The 16843-nt window shown below is 33.1% G+C and overlaps 1 protein-coding gene across 3 annotated transcripts in view; it reads left to right on the top strand.

The window, feature by feature from the left end:
- Nucleotides 1-16843, top strand: part of TFEC (transcription factor EC) — a 185106-nt gene that overhangs the window by 136209 nt on the left and 32054 nt on the right. For all 3 annotated transcript variants that reach the window (XR_008550829.1, XM_054692576.1, XM_037511995.2), the window contains one exon: nucleotides 12397-12642. Coding sequence is in view for 2 of the 3 variants with exons in the window: in XM_054692576.1 (XP_054548551.1) it covers nucleotides 12397-12642 (246 nt within the window). In the remaining variant the exon portion in view is untranslated. The remainder of the gene's footprint in view (nucleotides 1-12396; nucleotides 12643-16843) is intronic.

The raw sequence follows: 16843 nt of genomic DNA, 5'->3' as shown, positions 1-16843 counted from the left end.
CTCTTGATTTTAGTTTTAATGAAAAGGTTATATTTTAATTGGTTTGGCTCCTCAAATTAGTTTGGAAAATAAATTACTGGATCTTCATCTCTGAAGTTATGGTAAAATATTTTCCACATATTCCAAAGCTGCAATTACCTGGAACTTTGATTTTTTTCTGTACTTCTTTAAAGTAATTGATACAAAAGAAAGATCTTACAAAGAGCTCTTCTGTTATTTCAATTCTTACCAACTTTTTATATGCATTGGCTTATTTCTCAAATTTATCTCTCAAGGCAAGGAATTTAAAGATATTAACTAGAGTAGTCATATTTATTTAGAATAAGTCCAAACTGAAAATTACATTTTCTGCCTTTCTCAGCTTCTCTCCACTTATCCACACTTTATATCTTGTGAAAAGGAGTTAGAGGTATTTAGGAAGGAAACATTAAGGTATCAATAAAGATGATATAAGGAAAATAAAATTTTTCCTGGGAAAGAGGGCTAAAACTTTTAAGAACATGTACACTTAATATGTACCTCTAGAGAATAAGGTAGAAAAGACATCTTAAAGAAAGGAAATGCTCAGCTAGAGTTAAGATTTTCTGATGTAGATTTCAATTATAACATTATTACATTCTGTATGTAGACCCCGCATCTTGTAACACATAATGATCATAAGATAGTAAAAACTAAAACAACAATGAAATTATGAGTGAATCAAGTCAAAGTTAGTAGGAGAGTGACTCCAAATGTTTTCCCACTTGAGAGTGGAGTCAATTGATTCATATTTTTGTATACTCATATAGAACACATTTACTTTCTACTAAAGGAAGTGTAGTTAAAATTTTTTTTTGTGGGCCTCCCCTGGTGGCACAGGCAGTTGAGCGCAGCACTGTGAAGCTGTCTGCAGCCTCTGCAGCTCGGGGTCCATCCCAGCCGGCCGGTGAGATACCCACATGGCATGGCAGACCTCTCCCGTCTCACCTGCTGCTCCCCTCAGCAGTATATTTTAGTCAGTCTGGCTGTTCTGTTCCCAACTCTGTCTGGTGAATCCTCTCACCCTCCTGCAGTCTGGCCTGTACCTCAGTTCTTGTATGCATGAATAAATAAATCTTTAAAAAAATTATTTTTGTGAACGAATAATAAATAACTTGCAGTTGAAAAGAATGCCTTACTTATAATGAAAAAATGAGAAGCTGAGTTCACCTTTTTGCTTGTGTGATTGTGAGCTCAAATCTGATAGCTTATTTGGGCTTTATTTTCTTCATCTATAAAAGGAGGGTAAAAGTCCTTATACAAATCACTGCAATGTTTAATTCAACTTGTGGCTGTGGCTACAATTATTTTGTATTCTGGGGTTTTCAACTAGGTCATGAGGTCCTATTATCAGTATCCTCAATTAATGAATGTTTTATGGCTGTGTACATCTTTTAAATCTAAAAAATTTGAACTGTAAGTGTGTTTCTTTGATTCTAAAGGAATATTGTTCTTCAGTGACAAGGGAAGGTGAAACTACAATTGTGGCACTGAAGACCTTTCTTACATGAAGGCACACTTTCTTTTTTTTTTTTTAATTTTTTTTTTATAGAGGCATGTTTTTATTTATTATTTATTCGTTTGTTTGTTTTTGTTTATACATGCACTGGGTACAGTCAGAAGCACGGGAGGGTGAGAGAATTCACCAGAGCCAGAGCGGGGAGCAGAGCAGGCAGAAGGACTGAAGTACACTGCTGAGGGGAGCAGCGGGCGGCAGGAGAGGTCTGCTCGCCATGTGGGACCCTCCTCCGGTGGCCGGGGAGCAGCCGGGGATCGAACTAGCGCCGCAGAGGCCGCGGGCAGCTTCGCAACCCAGCGCTCAACCGCTGCGCCACCGGGGAGGCCCAAGGCACACTTTCTTGAGAAATTTGTCTAATGTAGACAATATAATAACAGGAGCATTTAGAATATAAAGAGACAAAAATAATCATTTTTACTAGTTAAGTAAAACAAAGGTGATATAAATTTTACCTTTTCCCCCCAGAAACACTAGTACTATCTACCAAAATTGAGTGATAGAAACGTAGTTATAAAACAAAACCATTTTCTGCAATTTGTCAATCAAAATGAATAATTTCAAAGTCTCATTTTCAATTAGATTATTTTAATATTTAACTACCTAAAATGCCCCAATCATATTCTTTAGAAAATGGTTAGACTATAATACTGCAGTTCTAATGATGACATTTTATTATGATAAAAATGACTTCATTAATTGATGATCATATATCAACTCATAAAGTAGATAAAGGGATTCAAAAGTTTGCAAGCCCAAGATAGTATAAAACCATTTGAATTGTTTACAACCAGTCAATTAGGAATAAACCTTTATAAATAAATTGAAAGGAATAGATCTTAAAAATAATGAAACTTTTCTTCTTACAAATAAATTTACAAATTAGAGTAAACATAAATATATCAAGTGGCCTGTGAATTTATCTTACAAGGCCTGCACAAGTTGCCAATATATTGATATAGTCTGAAATCTAACCATTAAGATATAAAAATGAAAACTATGATGCATTTTTAACAGAATGATACAAGAGATGGCAAATATTGCAGGGATGTCTGAATTTTTGTTCCAGATGTTCCTGTTTATGAATTTTGATCTATTTTAGAACATGTAAATTAAAAAAATGCATTGATGATTTCCAAGATATTTGAAATATGACCTTTTGAAGAAGTCAGTCTTGTTTCTCTTTTATTCTCTGAATCCTTGAAAGAACATTCACAACTTCTTAATGAAAATGATATCCAAAGGTCACTATATTGAGGATGAAAAATAATACATTTAAGCATTACATGAGAGCTTTGTTTTAAGTTGAAGGTAACTGTGAAATGTAAAGTATCTTCTAAATACAATTGTTGGTTTCTGAAGCATGATGGCTTTTTCTCTATAGAAGTCTTTTTAATAAATATTAATGTTTAAGGTTTAATGAAGTCAGATAAACTTTTAAAGAAGAATTTTAAGATATTTTACTGAAACTAGCTCCACTAACAAATATAGTTCCACCTTTATAGGAAACAATTGCATTGCATGGGAAATTTCTAAAAAATTGTAACATAATTGTACACTGCAATATAACTATCTTAAATTTAGACATAAGCACTAAGTATAAACATGTCCAATAATATCAAAGTGTAATGTTACACCTGGACAAGTCTTTCTTATTAAAGGAAGAATATATATTATATTCGTTCATTTTGTTTGTTGAATTTGAAACAATTTCTTATTTCATTATTTTTTAAGAGATGACGTGCTCAATGTGAATTTTAATTTTTGATATGTCATGTATATTATATATTAACATTTGATATATTGTAAAATTTGAAAATTAGATAGAATTAAATATTGTTCTAAAGCTTTAAAATTAATTGTGGGGCTCAGTTTTAGCTTTGTAAGATTAAATAAGATAATAATTGCAAAGCATATAATATAGTCCTGTCTACAGTCCTTCCAACAACAACAAAAAAAAGAGGTACAAAATCTGTTATCCAAAATCCTAGCATGAGATGTTTTAGAATTTTCAGTATTTCAGATTTTGAAAGGTAATATGTTTATTACTTGCTATCCCTTTCCAAAGGGAACAAAGTCAACATTCCATAATCAAGCACATTAATTTATCTGCAGCAGTGCATATGATTATCTGTAAGTGGAAAAAAGAAAGAGCATTAATGACTTTACTTCATTTCAGGTCTAATTATTCTACCAAATGGGTTTTAAGTAAATTTTAAAAAAATCCTTCTGATTTTTCAGAGCTTTTGGATTTTGGAACAGCAGTTAAGAGGTCGAAGACTGATAACATGAGAGCTGTAATGCAGTTGAACTAAGAAAATATGGTTTTATCTGTATCAAAAGATTGAAAGCATAATTTTGGAAATAAGGCAAAGTAATAATTATTTAATTAAGAAGGATTTACCTGACAATGTAACACACACAAACATCAAATAAACGCTTTGCCAAAAAAACGCGAAAAAAAAAAATCAATGAACCCAATGGGAAAATAGAATTTCAACTCAGAATAGATTTCTCTGTGTGTAATTATAATTTGGAAGTCTACTGAGTCATTTCTAGACCCTCTTATCTTCCCAGTCTGTATATCTTCCAATAATCATCAAACAGTTACCACCTGAGTACCAATGTTTTGCAAATTTAATCCATAGTCCTTCTGAGTTATCTAGCCAACTAGGTAGCTACCTAGCTGCCTACTTCACATACATTCTTGGGCCCTTTCAAAATATCACAAAGTCAATATGTTCAAAACCAAACTTATCAATATCTCTACAACCCCAACCACCTAACCCCAGTTTTCCATTAAGATAATCACTATCCATTCAATCACTTAAACCAGAAACTCAGGTGTCATTTTTTAATCCATTCATAAACACTATGGATATCTGGCTTTGTTTCCACGTTACCACCTCACCCTCAACACATGATCCTATTTCAAGCAGTGTTTTTTGACTCCTGGACTCATTATATCCTAGAAGGCTCATTCAATTGAACTACCATTAGTGCTTTCCTTATCATTTTCTTCTAGAGATTTATTTTATTTATGCATAAAAGAGCTGGGCTGCAAGCCAGAAGTGCAAGGGGGTGAGAGGATTCACCAGAGACAGAATGGAGAGCAGAACAGGTGGATTGACTGAAACACACTGCTGAGGGGAGCAGTCGGAGATATAGGAGAGGTCTGCTATGCCAAGTGCGTTAGCTCTCTGGCCAGGAATCGAACTCATTCTGCAGAGGGTGCTGATAGCTTCATAGTGCTGAGACTTAACCTCTTGCACCACCAGGGAGGCCTGCTTTACTTATCATTACGGAAATAAGACACCTTAATATAGCATGGACTGGTCCTACTGGCCTCCACAGCCTTATAGCACATATAATCTTGTTGCTCTGGCTCTTTCCTCTCCTGTCATCATGCTGCTATAATTCCCTGGAATACCTTGTCTGAACTCTTCCTCTGGATCTGCTTTTGCACTAGATCCAGCTCTATCTTCCCTATCTCAGGGAAGTTGTCCCTCACTTCTATCTAGAGCATCTTATAATCATAGTCTTCTATCTTATACTCATAGTCTTTTGCTCATATTCACGTGTATCTCTCCATCTTCCAGCACTTGAAAATGTGCTGTCATTTGTGTGATTGGTTAAAATGTGTCTCTTTCACTTGTTCATAAAGTGCACAAAAGAGATCTTGTTACTTTGTTCACTATTACAAATAAATTACATTAGGGCCTCCCCTGTGGCACAGCAGTTGAGCGCTGGGTTGCGAAGCTGCCTGCGGCCTCTGCGACGCCGGTTCGCTCAGAGGCTGCTCCCCGGCCACCGGAGGAGGGTCCCACATGGCGAGCAGACCTCTCCTGCCGCCCGCTGCTCCCCTCAGCAGTGTGCTTCGGTCCTTCTGCCTGCTCTGCTCCCCGCTCTGGCTCTGGTGAATTCTCTCACCCTCCCGCTCTTCTGACTGTACCCAGTGCTTGTATAAATAAACAAACAAAAACAAACAAACAAACAAATAAATAAATAAAAACATGCCTCTATTAAAAAAAACAAAAAAAACAAAAAAAAATAAATTACATTAGCCTAAGAGGCTAATGTATAGAGGCACGTGGGTATCTATTAAATGTATGAGTCAGTGAAGTTAGTAGTAGAAACTGTCATTTGAATGACATTTTTCCCATTTTACCTAGGTCTTCCTGCTTAATTTTGAGACTTTCACTTTCATAGAGTTTCCCTTATTGTCTAATATGCTCAATTATCTACGTCTCCGCACAGACTGTGGAGTCTCTGAAAGCTGGCTTCTGTTTTGTCCATTATTATATCCCCAGAGTTTATAACAGTAGCATAAAGTCTGCTATGTTGGAAGCAACGAAAAATATTTACAGATTAATCAGCATATTTTAAATTATCTTGATTTATATTACCTGCACATTCCATAATAATTTATTTTGATTATTAATAACGTTGGTAATTGGCTTCAATGTGAATGTGACTATTGTGTTGTTTTGAAGCCAATATGAGGCGGTCAGTCTCTGATGTGATTTTTAATAGTTTCTTATGGCTTGAAAATTCCAAATACACATGCTCTTTAAAACAAATCAGATTAAATAAAACCACTGTTATTAGTGATTTATCTAATTCTTTAAATAGTATATAATGGTGATTTTACTATGATATTAACATAAAAAATTAGAACAGTATAGATGGAGAAAGATACATTGTAAGAAGAACATAGATCTTAAAGTGTAAATATGAATTAGGGAAAGTGCTTAATAATAATTGTGCCTCTTTTAAGTGTGACGCTCTCCTCAAAGACAGACCATTGGAAATATCCAAATTCAAATGATTGGGACTGAAGGAATATGTTACAATCACATCTTATATTATTATCCATTAAATTCCTTTAGATTATATAATACTCTGCTGAAATATGCTGACAGTTATTCAAAAACCTACGTAAAACTTTTGATGAACTGGGTCCTGCTTTGTTCAGTATTTATATCTCAATCAGACAAGCTCAACTGTATAATTTTAGGTTTCGTCAAGATGAGATTTATGGGTATATCATATCCAAAGACTGCTGTGAGGAAAGTAAGATTTGAAGAAATGAGTTATTAATCTTTACTACAGAACATTAAAAAATGTCATGTGGCTTTTATGAGTACGTACCTAGAAGGTAGTAGATTCATAAGCCCCCCAAAATAGATTTCCTCTTATACACTTGTGATATTAGAGGAATATAATTAATAGTTACCTATTACTCACTTTTGAAGTCCAAGTTTTTACTTCATTTATTAAATTCAAGCTTAGTACAAAATTAACAAATTAAATAAGACTGTCATGTTATAGTGAATAGGATTGTCAGTCTTGCTTATGGATGTGTGTGTGTGTGTGTGTGGGAGTGTACCTACATATGTGTGCATGTGTTTTGTGATAATGGTATGTTTTTATTTACTGTCACCAGGTAATATATCTAGAATGTCTGTTTTTGGCTGAATGTGCTTCTATTTCTGTTGTGAAGATAGCCTTAACATGCTGGTAGGTAGGTGCCTATGTTTGCCTGATTGATTTGGCTAGTTAATGATGATAAAAAGTCTTGTTATTGAGGTAATTTCTTGCATGATGTTTGCCATCACTTTTTTGACTTTCAAAAGGCCAGCACCAAGAAGGTGTTTCATCTCCTATCAGGTTCTTTGTCCTCAATTTAGATAAGTGGTCTTCAGCTGGATGATGATAATGGCTCATAGAGTTGCTTTCTGTGACTTTCCCTTGGGATTGACTATAACAAAGAGCAAAGTCTCATTGTTTGTTGAGTGAATGTTTAAAGAATTAGCTGAGGACTTTTTTCTTATCTTAGGCTTTCTCTATAAAAAGAACATTTTAAAAGAAACTGAACATATGATATATAGCAATATTTAAAGTGATATCATAGTGAAAATACTATCTTGTTGAAACCCTTCAAAGTTTTTTTTTTTTTTTTTTGGTTGTTGTTTTGGTAAAACTATGTATTTATTTCTAAATTTTACTTGTGGTCTGAAACCTGTAAAGAACAAGATCAATTTTATTTTACTGAAAAATAAATCGGTGGAATGAATCCATGTATCTAGAGCATAGTATGAAAGCCTCTGTAAAAATAAGAATATCTGAATGTGGCAACATAGAAAGTCCTTCTAGCTAGTACTGCATGACTGGCCCACATTACTTCATAGCTCTTCTACCTACTTGTCTTTAAATCCATATGCAAATATGTTCTCTGAATAACATTTTGCTGGTCTTAATTAATTTCTAACAAAATATTTGCTGATTTAGATAATTGAACACTCCCAAGACTGATCAAAATTCTGGGATTTAGAAAAAAAATCAGATAACAGTTACTTTAAACCATCTTTTGTTGTTTCAATTGCTATTATGAGTCTAGCTTTTTTTTTATGGTGTTAGGCTGCTTTCTCATGGATTTTCATCTGTTTTCTCAACAGTCAGGATTCCTACATCTATACTGGTCTTAAAAAAAGAAATAGGAAAAGAAAAAAACACAAATACATACATTTTATATTTGTGATTGTGAGTTTCCAGTTGTTTTGTACAACCAGGAAATATCTTTTCTTCTTGAACACTTTCCCTTTAGCTCATTGTACTTGCAGGAGATTGTGTGATACTATTTTTTTTTAACATACTTCAGATTATCCATGAAGCACAATGCCTTATTCTCTTTGTCATGGATTTAAGCTTTTTAAATATAGCTCACCAACACATGTTTTTTGTTTCTTGAAAGGCTCATATTCTTTTATTAGACTATGGGAATCCCTTCTGCACATGAAATGTGCATAAAGTTTATTCTTGATCGAAGACCCCAAATTTTGTACTCAATTGCAATGTTAAACTTTAACTTACATTTCTGGTATACATATCTTTTACCACATTCACACTTAGGATTTATTAATGGAAAATGGACTCTAAGTAAATTATTACAAGTGAAATAAAACAGATTTCTGCACATAGACAAAGTTTGAACTTAAACTGCCCAGTGTTAGGTTTTAATTTTCAAGAGCTGCATGTCAGTGTGATAAAGTTCAAAGATAATTCATAGTTTTGGAGGTAGGTTTTACCTATTGTTTTTAATAGCAAAATTTCCTTAAATTTGGTCTTAATCTCTCTGAGAGTGCAATGAACCAAATCACAATCTTTTTTCTTTTTTTAAGCTATTTTTAAATTATTATTTTTTAATTTCATATATTTTTACATCATTTTTCATTTTTATACAATGTATGCATTTTCATCTTGGTTACAGTCCCCATGCAATTTCTACCCCCCTTGTTTTGGTCCTACTCCCTTCCTCTCCCCCTGTAGTGTGTCTCTGGTTTATAGTTGCTTGTTGATTTTGATTTTTACTTTATTATAATTAGTCTTTTTCCTGGCCCCTTATTTAGGTTTTCTAAATTTCTGCTATGAGTGAGACCATCTGATATTTTTCTTTTTCTTTCTAGCTTATTTTGCTGAGCATGATCCCTTCCAGCGCCATCCATGTTGCTGCAAATGGCATGAGTTTATCTTTCTTGATTTCTGAGTAATATTCCATTGTGTATATATACCACATCTTCTTGATCCAGTTATCGATTTTTGGGCATTTGGGTTGTTTCCATAGCTTAGCTATTGTAAATAGTGCTGCTATAAACATAGGGGTACAGGTGCTCTTTGGAATGGATGTTTCTGTGTCCTTTGGGTAAATACCTAGGAGTGGAATTGCTGGATCATATGGAAGCTCTATGTTTAGTAGGTCCAGAAATCTCCACACAGCTCTCCATAGTGGTTGGGCCAGTTTGCACTCCCACCAACAGTATAGGAGAGTTCCTTTTTCTCCACATCCTTGCCAATATTCGTTGTTGCTAGTTTTTTTTTAATATGTGCCATTCTCACTGGTGTAAAAGGGTATTGCATTTTATTCTGATTATGGTTTATCTGCTTTTGTTGTTGATTCCTAAAGCTCTTTGTGGTCACCATAGTGATTCACATATTGTACTTTAATGACTCATTCACACATTCATTCACTGACCACACATGAACACATTTTAAGGTGTCTGCTCTGTGCCATTCTCTGGGTAATACATTCTCTGGGTACAGCAGTCAGCAGGATAAACCATATCTTATTCTTGGAGAACTCATATTTTTCTTTCCTGTTCAGACCCTGATTAGATTATAAACTCTTTGATGACATATCTTGTGCTTAATTCCCTTTTTTCAGTGCATCACTCAGTGCACATACATCCTTGGCCCTCAAAAAGCAGTTCTTAAATAAGTTAATAAATGAAGAGTAGCAGTCTATAAATTCATTTACTTACCCCACAAAATACTGGAAACTTCAGTAAAAGAAATACATGTTTTATAGTTGTATCTTAAGATGCTTGCAATTTAAATATTTTAAATTTGAAGTACGTGGTTTAATTGATGTTTTACACTGAGTTGTCTCATTGTTGACACCCATCCATCATTGGAAAAGACAGATATGGGGGGAATCGTTTAATCACATTCCACTGAATCTCCACCTGCTCCATTACGCTTTTAGACTACCACAGTTACTATACTTATGTTGTATAAATAGAGTCCAAGATAGTACTCACTCTTGCCTTCTAAACAATTGTAATTTTCTAATTAAAGAACCAACAATTTATGCAGAATTAGAATTAGTTCCCGTTTATGTTTTCTTCTATCTCTGTACTGACTAGCCTAAAGAGGAGATGAAAAAGTAGTTGTGTGAGTTTTTATCACAACTAATATTTGTGACTATTTCCCAGTTTTTTCTTTCATCTTGATTCTTTGGGATTTTCATTTGGGATTTTCATTCATTTGTCTACTGTGCAGGACCATCTCTTTCCAACACCTGATTTATAGCTACTAAATCTGGTTAGTTATCAAAAAGCACTGTTTTGTATGTGTGTGACATTTTCAATTAAAAATATATGTCACTGAACTTTTGCTTTATATTCCAGTCATTTCCTCATATGGTGTTTAGGAAGCAGACTCTGTATTCCAGCTCTATCCTTTACTAGTAAAGTGATAATAGACATGCTATTTACCCTTTTTTAGTCTTGGAGATCTCATCTATATGGTCAATGGGGATGCTAATGCTACTTATCTTCTAAGATTGAAATGATGACTAAATGAAATGAATTATCAATTTAAATTAAGTAAAAATAAAAATTTTACTGACTGATACTTGATTTGATATTAATACTGACCAACTGCATTGTAAATTCCTAGATCCTGGGGATCACATCTCTGACTTTTTTACTCTTAATGTAACACAAAATGTATTAAGTACTCCATTGAAGACTTTAGAGCCAATGAGTGATAAGTAAAAAATGAATGTTGTAATTTCTAAGCCAACATACTATTCTTAGAAGAAGTGATAGTTTTCACTTACAGATATACAATGTTTTTAGTATTTAGTTTCATAGTATTCACATCATTCAGATCTGCGGATTTGATAATGCTATTTATAATGTATGTTTTGTAAATGTACACAGATTATGGAGGATTAATTTAAAACTGTAGGATAACCTAAATAGCTACCCTGAAAAAAAAATCACCACAGGCATTTTAATGAAATGTTATTTTACAACTTTAAAGCTCATAGCAATATAATTAGTAATATGTGTAATCTTTATTACCAATCTTAATCTTTTTTATATGGCTGAAAAATTATTTTATGGTAGTACAATTAAAATAATGCTAAAAATGTCAGCATAACAGAATTAAACTAAAGTAACTACTACAATATTGTACCCCAAACCAGCTAATTTAAATGCAAAATACTTTGTAAAGGCTATTTATCTGAGCTAATGCATGTTAAGGGATTTAAGGAGTAGTTTGTATAACTGAAATAAAAGGAAAAATAAGCACTGTACAGCAATCTTTACTATTGTTTAACATGAGGGAAATATTAAATAGGTTTATATATTGGCCACTTGAGGAAAATGTATTAGAAGTCACATTACAGCATAGTAAATATAAAGGGGACTGGCAGGCAATACTACTTTCAGTGTTTTTAAAGGGAAAGCTTGAAATGCTTTAAAGTGTTCTTAGACAAATAATGGTATATCATTAACTATGAAAACTAGACTGAAGATGCTCAGAATTTTAACTCTATATTATTAAAAGGGTATTTCAAAATATTGAATAGTTGTTTAGTTGGCACATGACATTGATTAGATTTTTCCTGAGTGTTTCTGTCAACTCATAATGAATCTTCCAAATTATTGTTGTTATAAAGTAACAATAAAGAAGAATTTAAAAATAAGATTTTTTAAAACATAAAAATCAGTTCACTATAGAGATTTTGGAAAACAAAGAAAAGTAAAAAAGAATCATCTAGGTTTTTACCACTCAAAAAAAGTCACACTTGCTAGTTTAATACTTATATTGTTGAACATATAGTTTCTGTTCCCTCATGCTAATTTAAAAATTAATAATTCATCATTAGAGTCCATGGAATATTTGTATATTATAAGAAAGAATGCAAGAAGTTTATTATATATAAATCACTAATTTTATATTAATCAGCTGTTTTCCTAGCATTATTTTAAACATTTTGGATCCTTAGAAAGGATTATATATTTACTGCAAATTTTGATTCAATTGGATGTTATTTTGAGGACTATTCTTAAAAACTGTTAGCATTGAAGGCATTTTAGTGAAATTTAAGCTACTTCTTAAGAGCTACAGTCCATTAATATCTTATGTAAATTATGACAGAAGTCTAGACTGTAAAGTTCATAGAAACTAGATGTGTTGTGTGTTTATTGTCATAATTCAGTTGTGGAAAGTAGAACTCTGATTTACCAGATGAAACTGCACATTGAATTTGTTTGGTTTCTATTTTATAGGTCCCAGCACACCTGGAACAACCTGCAAGGACGCAGCTACAGAAAGTCCCAAGACAGCCAGTGAAACCCTTCATGACCCTTGACCACCAGATAGTCACTCAGACTCTTAAACGGTCATACCCTCCAAGTCCTGAGTTTCTGGTACAGCACGGACACCCACCTCCAGAAAGTGAGGCTGGCCTCTCTGGGGATGCCCTCACCAAGTTGCTAACTCGTAGAAAAGATGATGACAATGCAGAGTGGCATGTATGTCTAATGACTGCTTATGAAAATATATAATCAGTTTTTGTGATTAAAAATACACTGTTATAGAAATTGAAGTAAACTTTTTTTAGAGTAAACATTTCAAATGCAAATTCAAAAAGGTATATTTCAGTTCAGTAATTTGTAACAACTAGTTATATTAATTACGCATGATAAAATATAATAATTCTTTTTTTAATACTCATTTCAGTAATGTATCAATGTGAGTCAAAATAGGCTCTAACAGTAATTTGTGTTAAAATTTCCCTTTAATGGTAAAGGTTTTCTGATAACATTAGCTAAAATATTTATCAATAGTTATCTTCAATATCCACTAAAATAAAGCAGGCAGAAGTTGTTTAAATAGCAGTAAATGTGTTATCGAGAAATGGTCATTAGAATAAGATCGACAGTCTTCCTACACTTAACATTATTTGAATTATATTTGGAAGTTTGACTCTTGGTTACCTATTCATTCCTTTCTATTTTCAACAAACACTGTCTATGATTTACTAAATAATAGGAATTTAGAGATACTGAGGCTAAAATGAATAAGATCATCTATCGTTATGGAGTTTATGTTTATTGTGACTTGCTTGTAAATACAGCTTTTAAAATAAGGAAGAATGTGTAGAACTGGGAAACAACTGGAACTAGGAGAAAGATTTCTTTTACTATCTCAGTGTAGGGAAACTATACTTTGTAGTTTATAGTTTCTACAGTGTAGAAAACTCTATCTGAACTTCCCCTTCTTTTTTCTTTTTTCCATCTGATTTGTTAGATAGATTGATGGGCTTTGATCTCCCAGGTTTAATCTCCTAATCTACATTCTTGGTGAGATTTACTGATTTCAGGATCCTGCTTTTAGTCTATTAAGTTTATAGCTTCTGGGTACAAAAGAATACTGCTAAGTATCCCATTATTTTAATTCCAAATCATAGTGGAAGATTTTTTTACAATTTTTTGTTAATCTGGAAAACAAAAAAAAAAGTATCTGCTAGATTGTTTAATCAAATAACAATCACCACAAAACAGAACTCTTTGAAATCCAAACTGAACATAAATCCCTACATGTATTTTTGCTTAAGCTTTTCAATAGAGAGTACATACAGAATTTTAAAAAAAACAAAAAGAAAAAATAATATAGGTTCTCAATTCATTCTCTGAAGATCAGAAAAATATGTGTAGAGTGAAAATCATCTGTATAGTAAATATTAGTACTCTACTCAATACAATTTATCTTACAACTACCCTCTTCAAAAGTTCATTTCTTTGGGTGGGAGATTGACTTCCAAAGGAAAAAGAATAAAAAAGGATAAGCACATGCCTGTCAATTCTAGATAAAACCCAGAAAATGATCTTATTATGTATCTTATGAAGTATATTTTCTAAAAAAATAAGAAAGGATAAGTAATATATCAGTCTTGATTTTTCTTAGTAAATACACTAATATTTATTCCCCTTAGCCCATCAACTTATCCTTACTTTTGTAAAAAGTTTTATGCATTATAAGGGAAATTTGCATGATCTGAGTAGTCCTTTAGATGGTGTCACACAAAGGAAATTTCATGCATGGGAAGGGTTGAAAGTCCCAAGGGATTTAGTGGTCTAGGGAATACATGCACATTGGCTATGAGAAAAACTTTTCTATTTTTTAAACTTAAATGTGTGTGTGTGTGTGTGTGTGTCTTCCATCAATTCTGTCCACTTCATCATTGTATTCAGTCTGTTATAGTTTCAATCAGTGTGTATTCTCTTTGAACTTTAAGTGTATTTTTTTTTACATACTCCCATTACTCACAGTATTAATAACTATTAATGTCTAAAGTGTGCTGAAATTTCCTATTTTTTTTTTGTTTGGTGCTAGGAGACCATGTCATAAAGCAGAAATTGTACAGTCTTTAGAGTCAAACAAGATAGGGTTAGAATTACTACTTACTAGCTGTGTGGTCTCAATCCTTAATCTCTTCCACTAACATTCTTCATTTTGAAGAGTTTTGATGCTTGCATTTTTAAAGCTCCTAGTACAGGGTCAGGGATGGAGGGGGTCAGGAGATGGTAAAGTGTTGCCATCTTTTGATGTTTATCTTTCCTATGTAGACCTCTTGTGACATCAAAGGAACATTTTATCAATTCACTGAAAATTCCAGAAGTCAATCATAGCTATTACGCTACTACAACAGAAGTCTGTGAATGCATCCTTAGATTCCAGATTTAGGGGGTAGGAATTAGGAATTACTTGGTGAGTAAAGTTCTACAAGACAATGGAATATAAAATCAAAATAAACATTTTGTAGCATGGGTCTTTGCAGGATAAAAATCCAAATTTTGTACTCGTGTCACACAGAGTCCTTACCTTGCCTTTTGACCCAGACTTATGCTCTAGCAGCCCCCATGGCAATTTGTGCTTCAGCTATACAGGTTCATTAGTGATCATCAGAGTAATAATTTGTCTGGATAATTCCAACTCTTCAAGATTTATTTCAGGTCTCTTCTTTAAACTTCTTTTCCTGGTGGTACTGTGTTTAGATTAAGCACCTTTTCTCTTAAAGTTTTCATAACAGCTATCTCATCTGGGTAAAAATTGCACAAATCATAATTTTTGATGCTTTTATAAATGAATGAATGAGTGCTATTTTGTCAATAGTATGTTTTCACTATTGTTGGTGCAGTGTAATCTAGTGTAGCAGAGAGAGTATTGGTATAATATGAGAAAGACCATAAAAAAGAGAGATCAAAGTACTCTAGAAAATCAAAGGAAAGATATGTTATCCTACAGGAATCAGTACATGAATCAGATATTGAAAAACATACATAGCTCATCATCAAAGATGGTAGGAGATAATAGTTTAAGAGGAGAGGTTACTGTAAACTAAGCATAGAAAAGCAAGGAGTGTGTATCGGGTAATACATTTTGGTGCAAAGAAGAGACTGGGCTTGTAAAAGAAGGTTGGGCATTGAAGACCTTAAATGTATATTCAGAAATTAGGACCATGATCCCAAAACAGTGGGGAATTGTGTCACATTGGTATATGTAGGAGAAGTCAAACTCCAGTAATTTATCCAATTTAGAATTAATTTTTCTCCCATAATAATCCCATATTGTAGATTATAAACAATATGGAATATTATCCACAATATTAACAAAATGAAGAGTGAACACTCATTTAGTCTTTATTATACATCAGGCATAATTTTAAATGTGGCTATTTTGTGTCTGGCACAATTATAAATCTGAATTAGTTTGTTTAATCCTCAAAAAAAAAAAAAACCACTCTGTTTCAGTATTATTATCACCATGTATTAAATGAGACAGCTACCATACCAGAAATTGGTAGTCTCAGGCCGATGCAGTTTCTCTATAATGTCAGAAGATCAAGTCCCTTCTCTGTCTTTTCTTCAACTATGTGGCTTCTGTCCCATGCACACCTCATGGTGAGAAGGAGGGAATCTATATGACAAAAAACAAAGTTTCATAAAAATTTACAATAGGATTATGTCATGATTTATTGTCAAAACTATGCCACAAAGTCACACCCAGCTGATGTACAGCTGAGAAAAACTTTTTTTTTTTTTCTTCTGGGCATATTGCTTTACCAAAGGAATCTATGCTCTTAAGTAAGGGAAAAAAAATTGATACTTAGTAGGTGATTCTTAGTGTGTCTGCAACAGGAACAGTAGTAAGTGTCTAAGTTCAAAAATATCATAATCAAAACTAAGTTGTGCTCCGGGGACAGTTAAAATGGCAGTTGAATGGAAATTTTGAGGTGAAAAAGGTTGATGCCAAGTAGACTGATGAGAGAATATTACAATGACATATAATGATAACCTGAATCAAGGGAGAATGATGGAAATGATCAGAGAAGGGAGTATTGATGGTCTCAGTGTCATAGGTGTAAGTGGAGGAAAAATGAGTTTGGTATGATTTTGAAATTTTTGAGCTTTTATTTTATGAATAATGCAAATGAAGTCATTGTTAACACAAGTATGGAAGTCAGAAGAGGTGTAGAGGTTGACATAGAAATGATGATGAGTTTAACTAGTAGGCCATCCAGGAAAGGAAGCGTAAAAGAAAACTGAAAATAAAAGACAATTTCTCAGAAAAGAATTTAGAACTGTAAATAAGATTTTCTAACCTCTATAGGACAGATTGGTTTTTAATCTCTTTTTTGTGACTTCTCATATTTCATGACACAGTTTTATT

This window comes from Talpa occidentalis, unplaced genomic scaffold, assembly GCF_014898055.3.
Source record: "Talpa occidentalis isolate TD23 unplaced genomic scaffold, MPIMG_talOcc4v2.1, whole genome shotgun sequence".
NCBI classification, from domain to species: Eukaryota; Metazoa; Chordata; class Mammalia; order Eulipotyphla; family Talpidae; genus Talpa; species Talpa occidentalis.
This window is presented reverse-complemented; position numbering and strand designations above follow the sequence as displayed.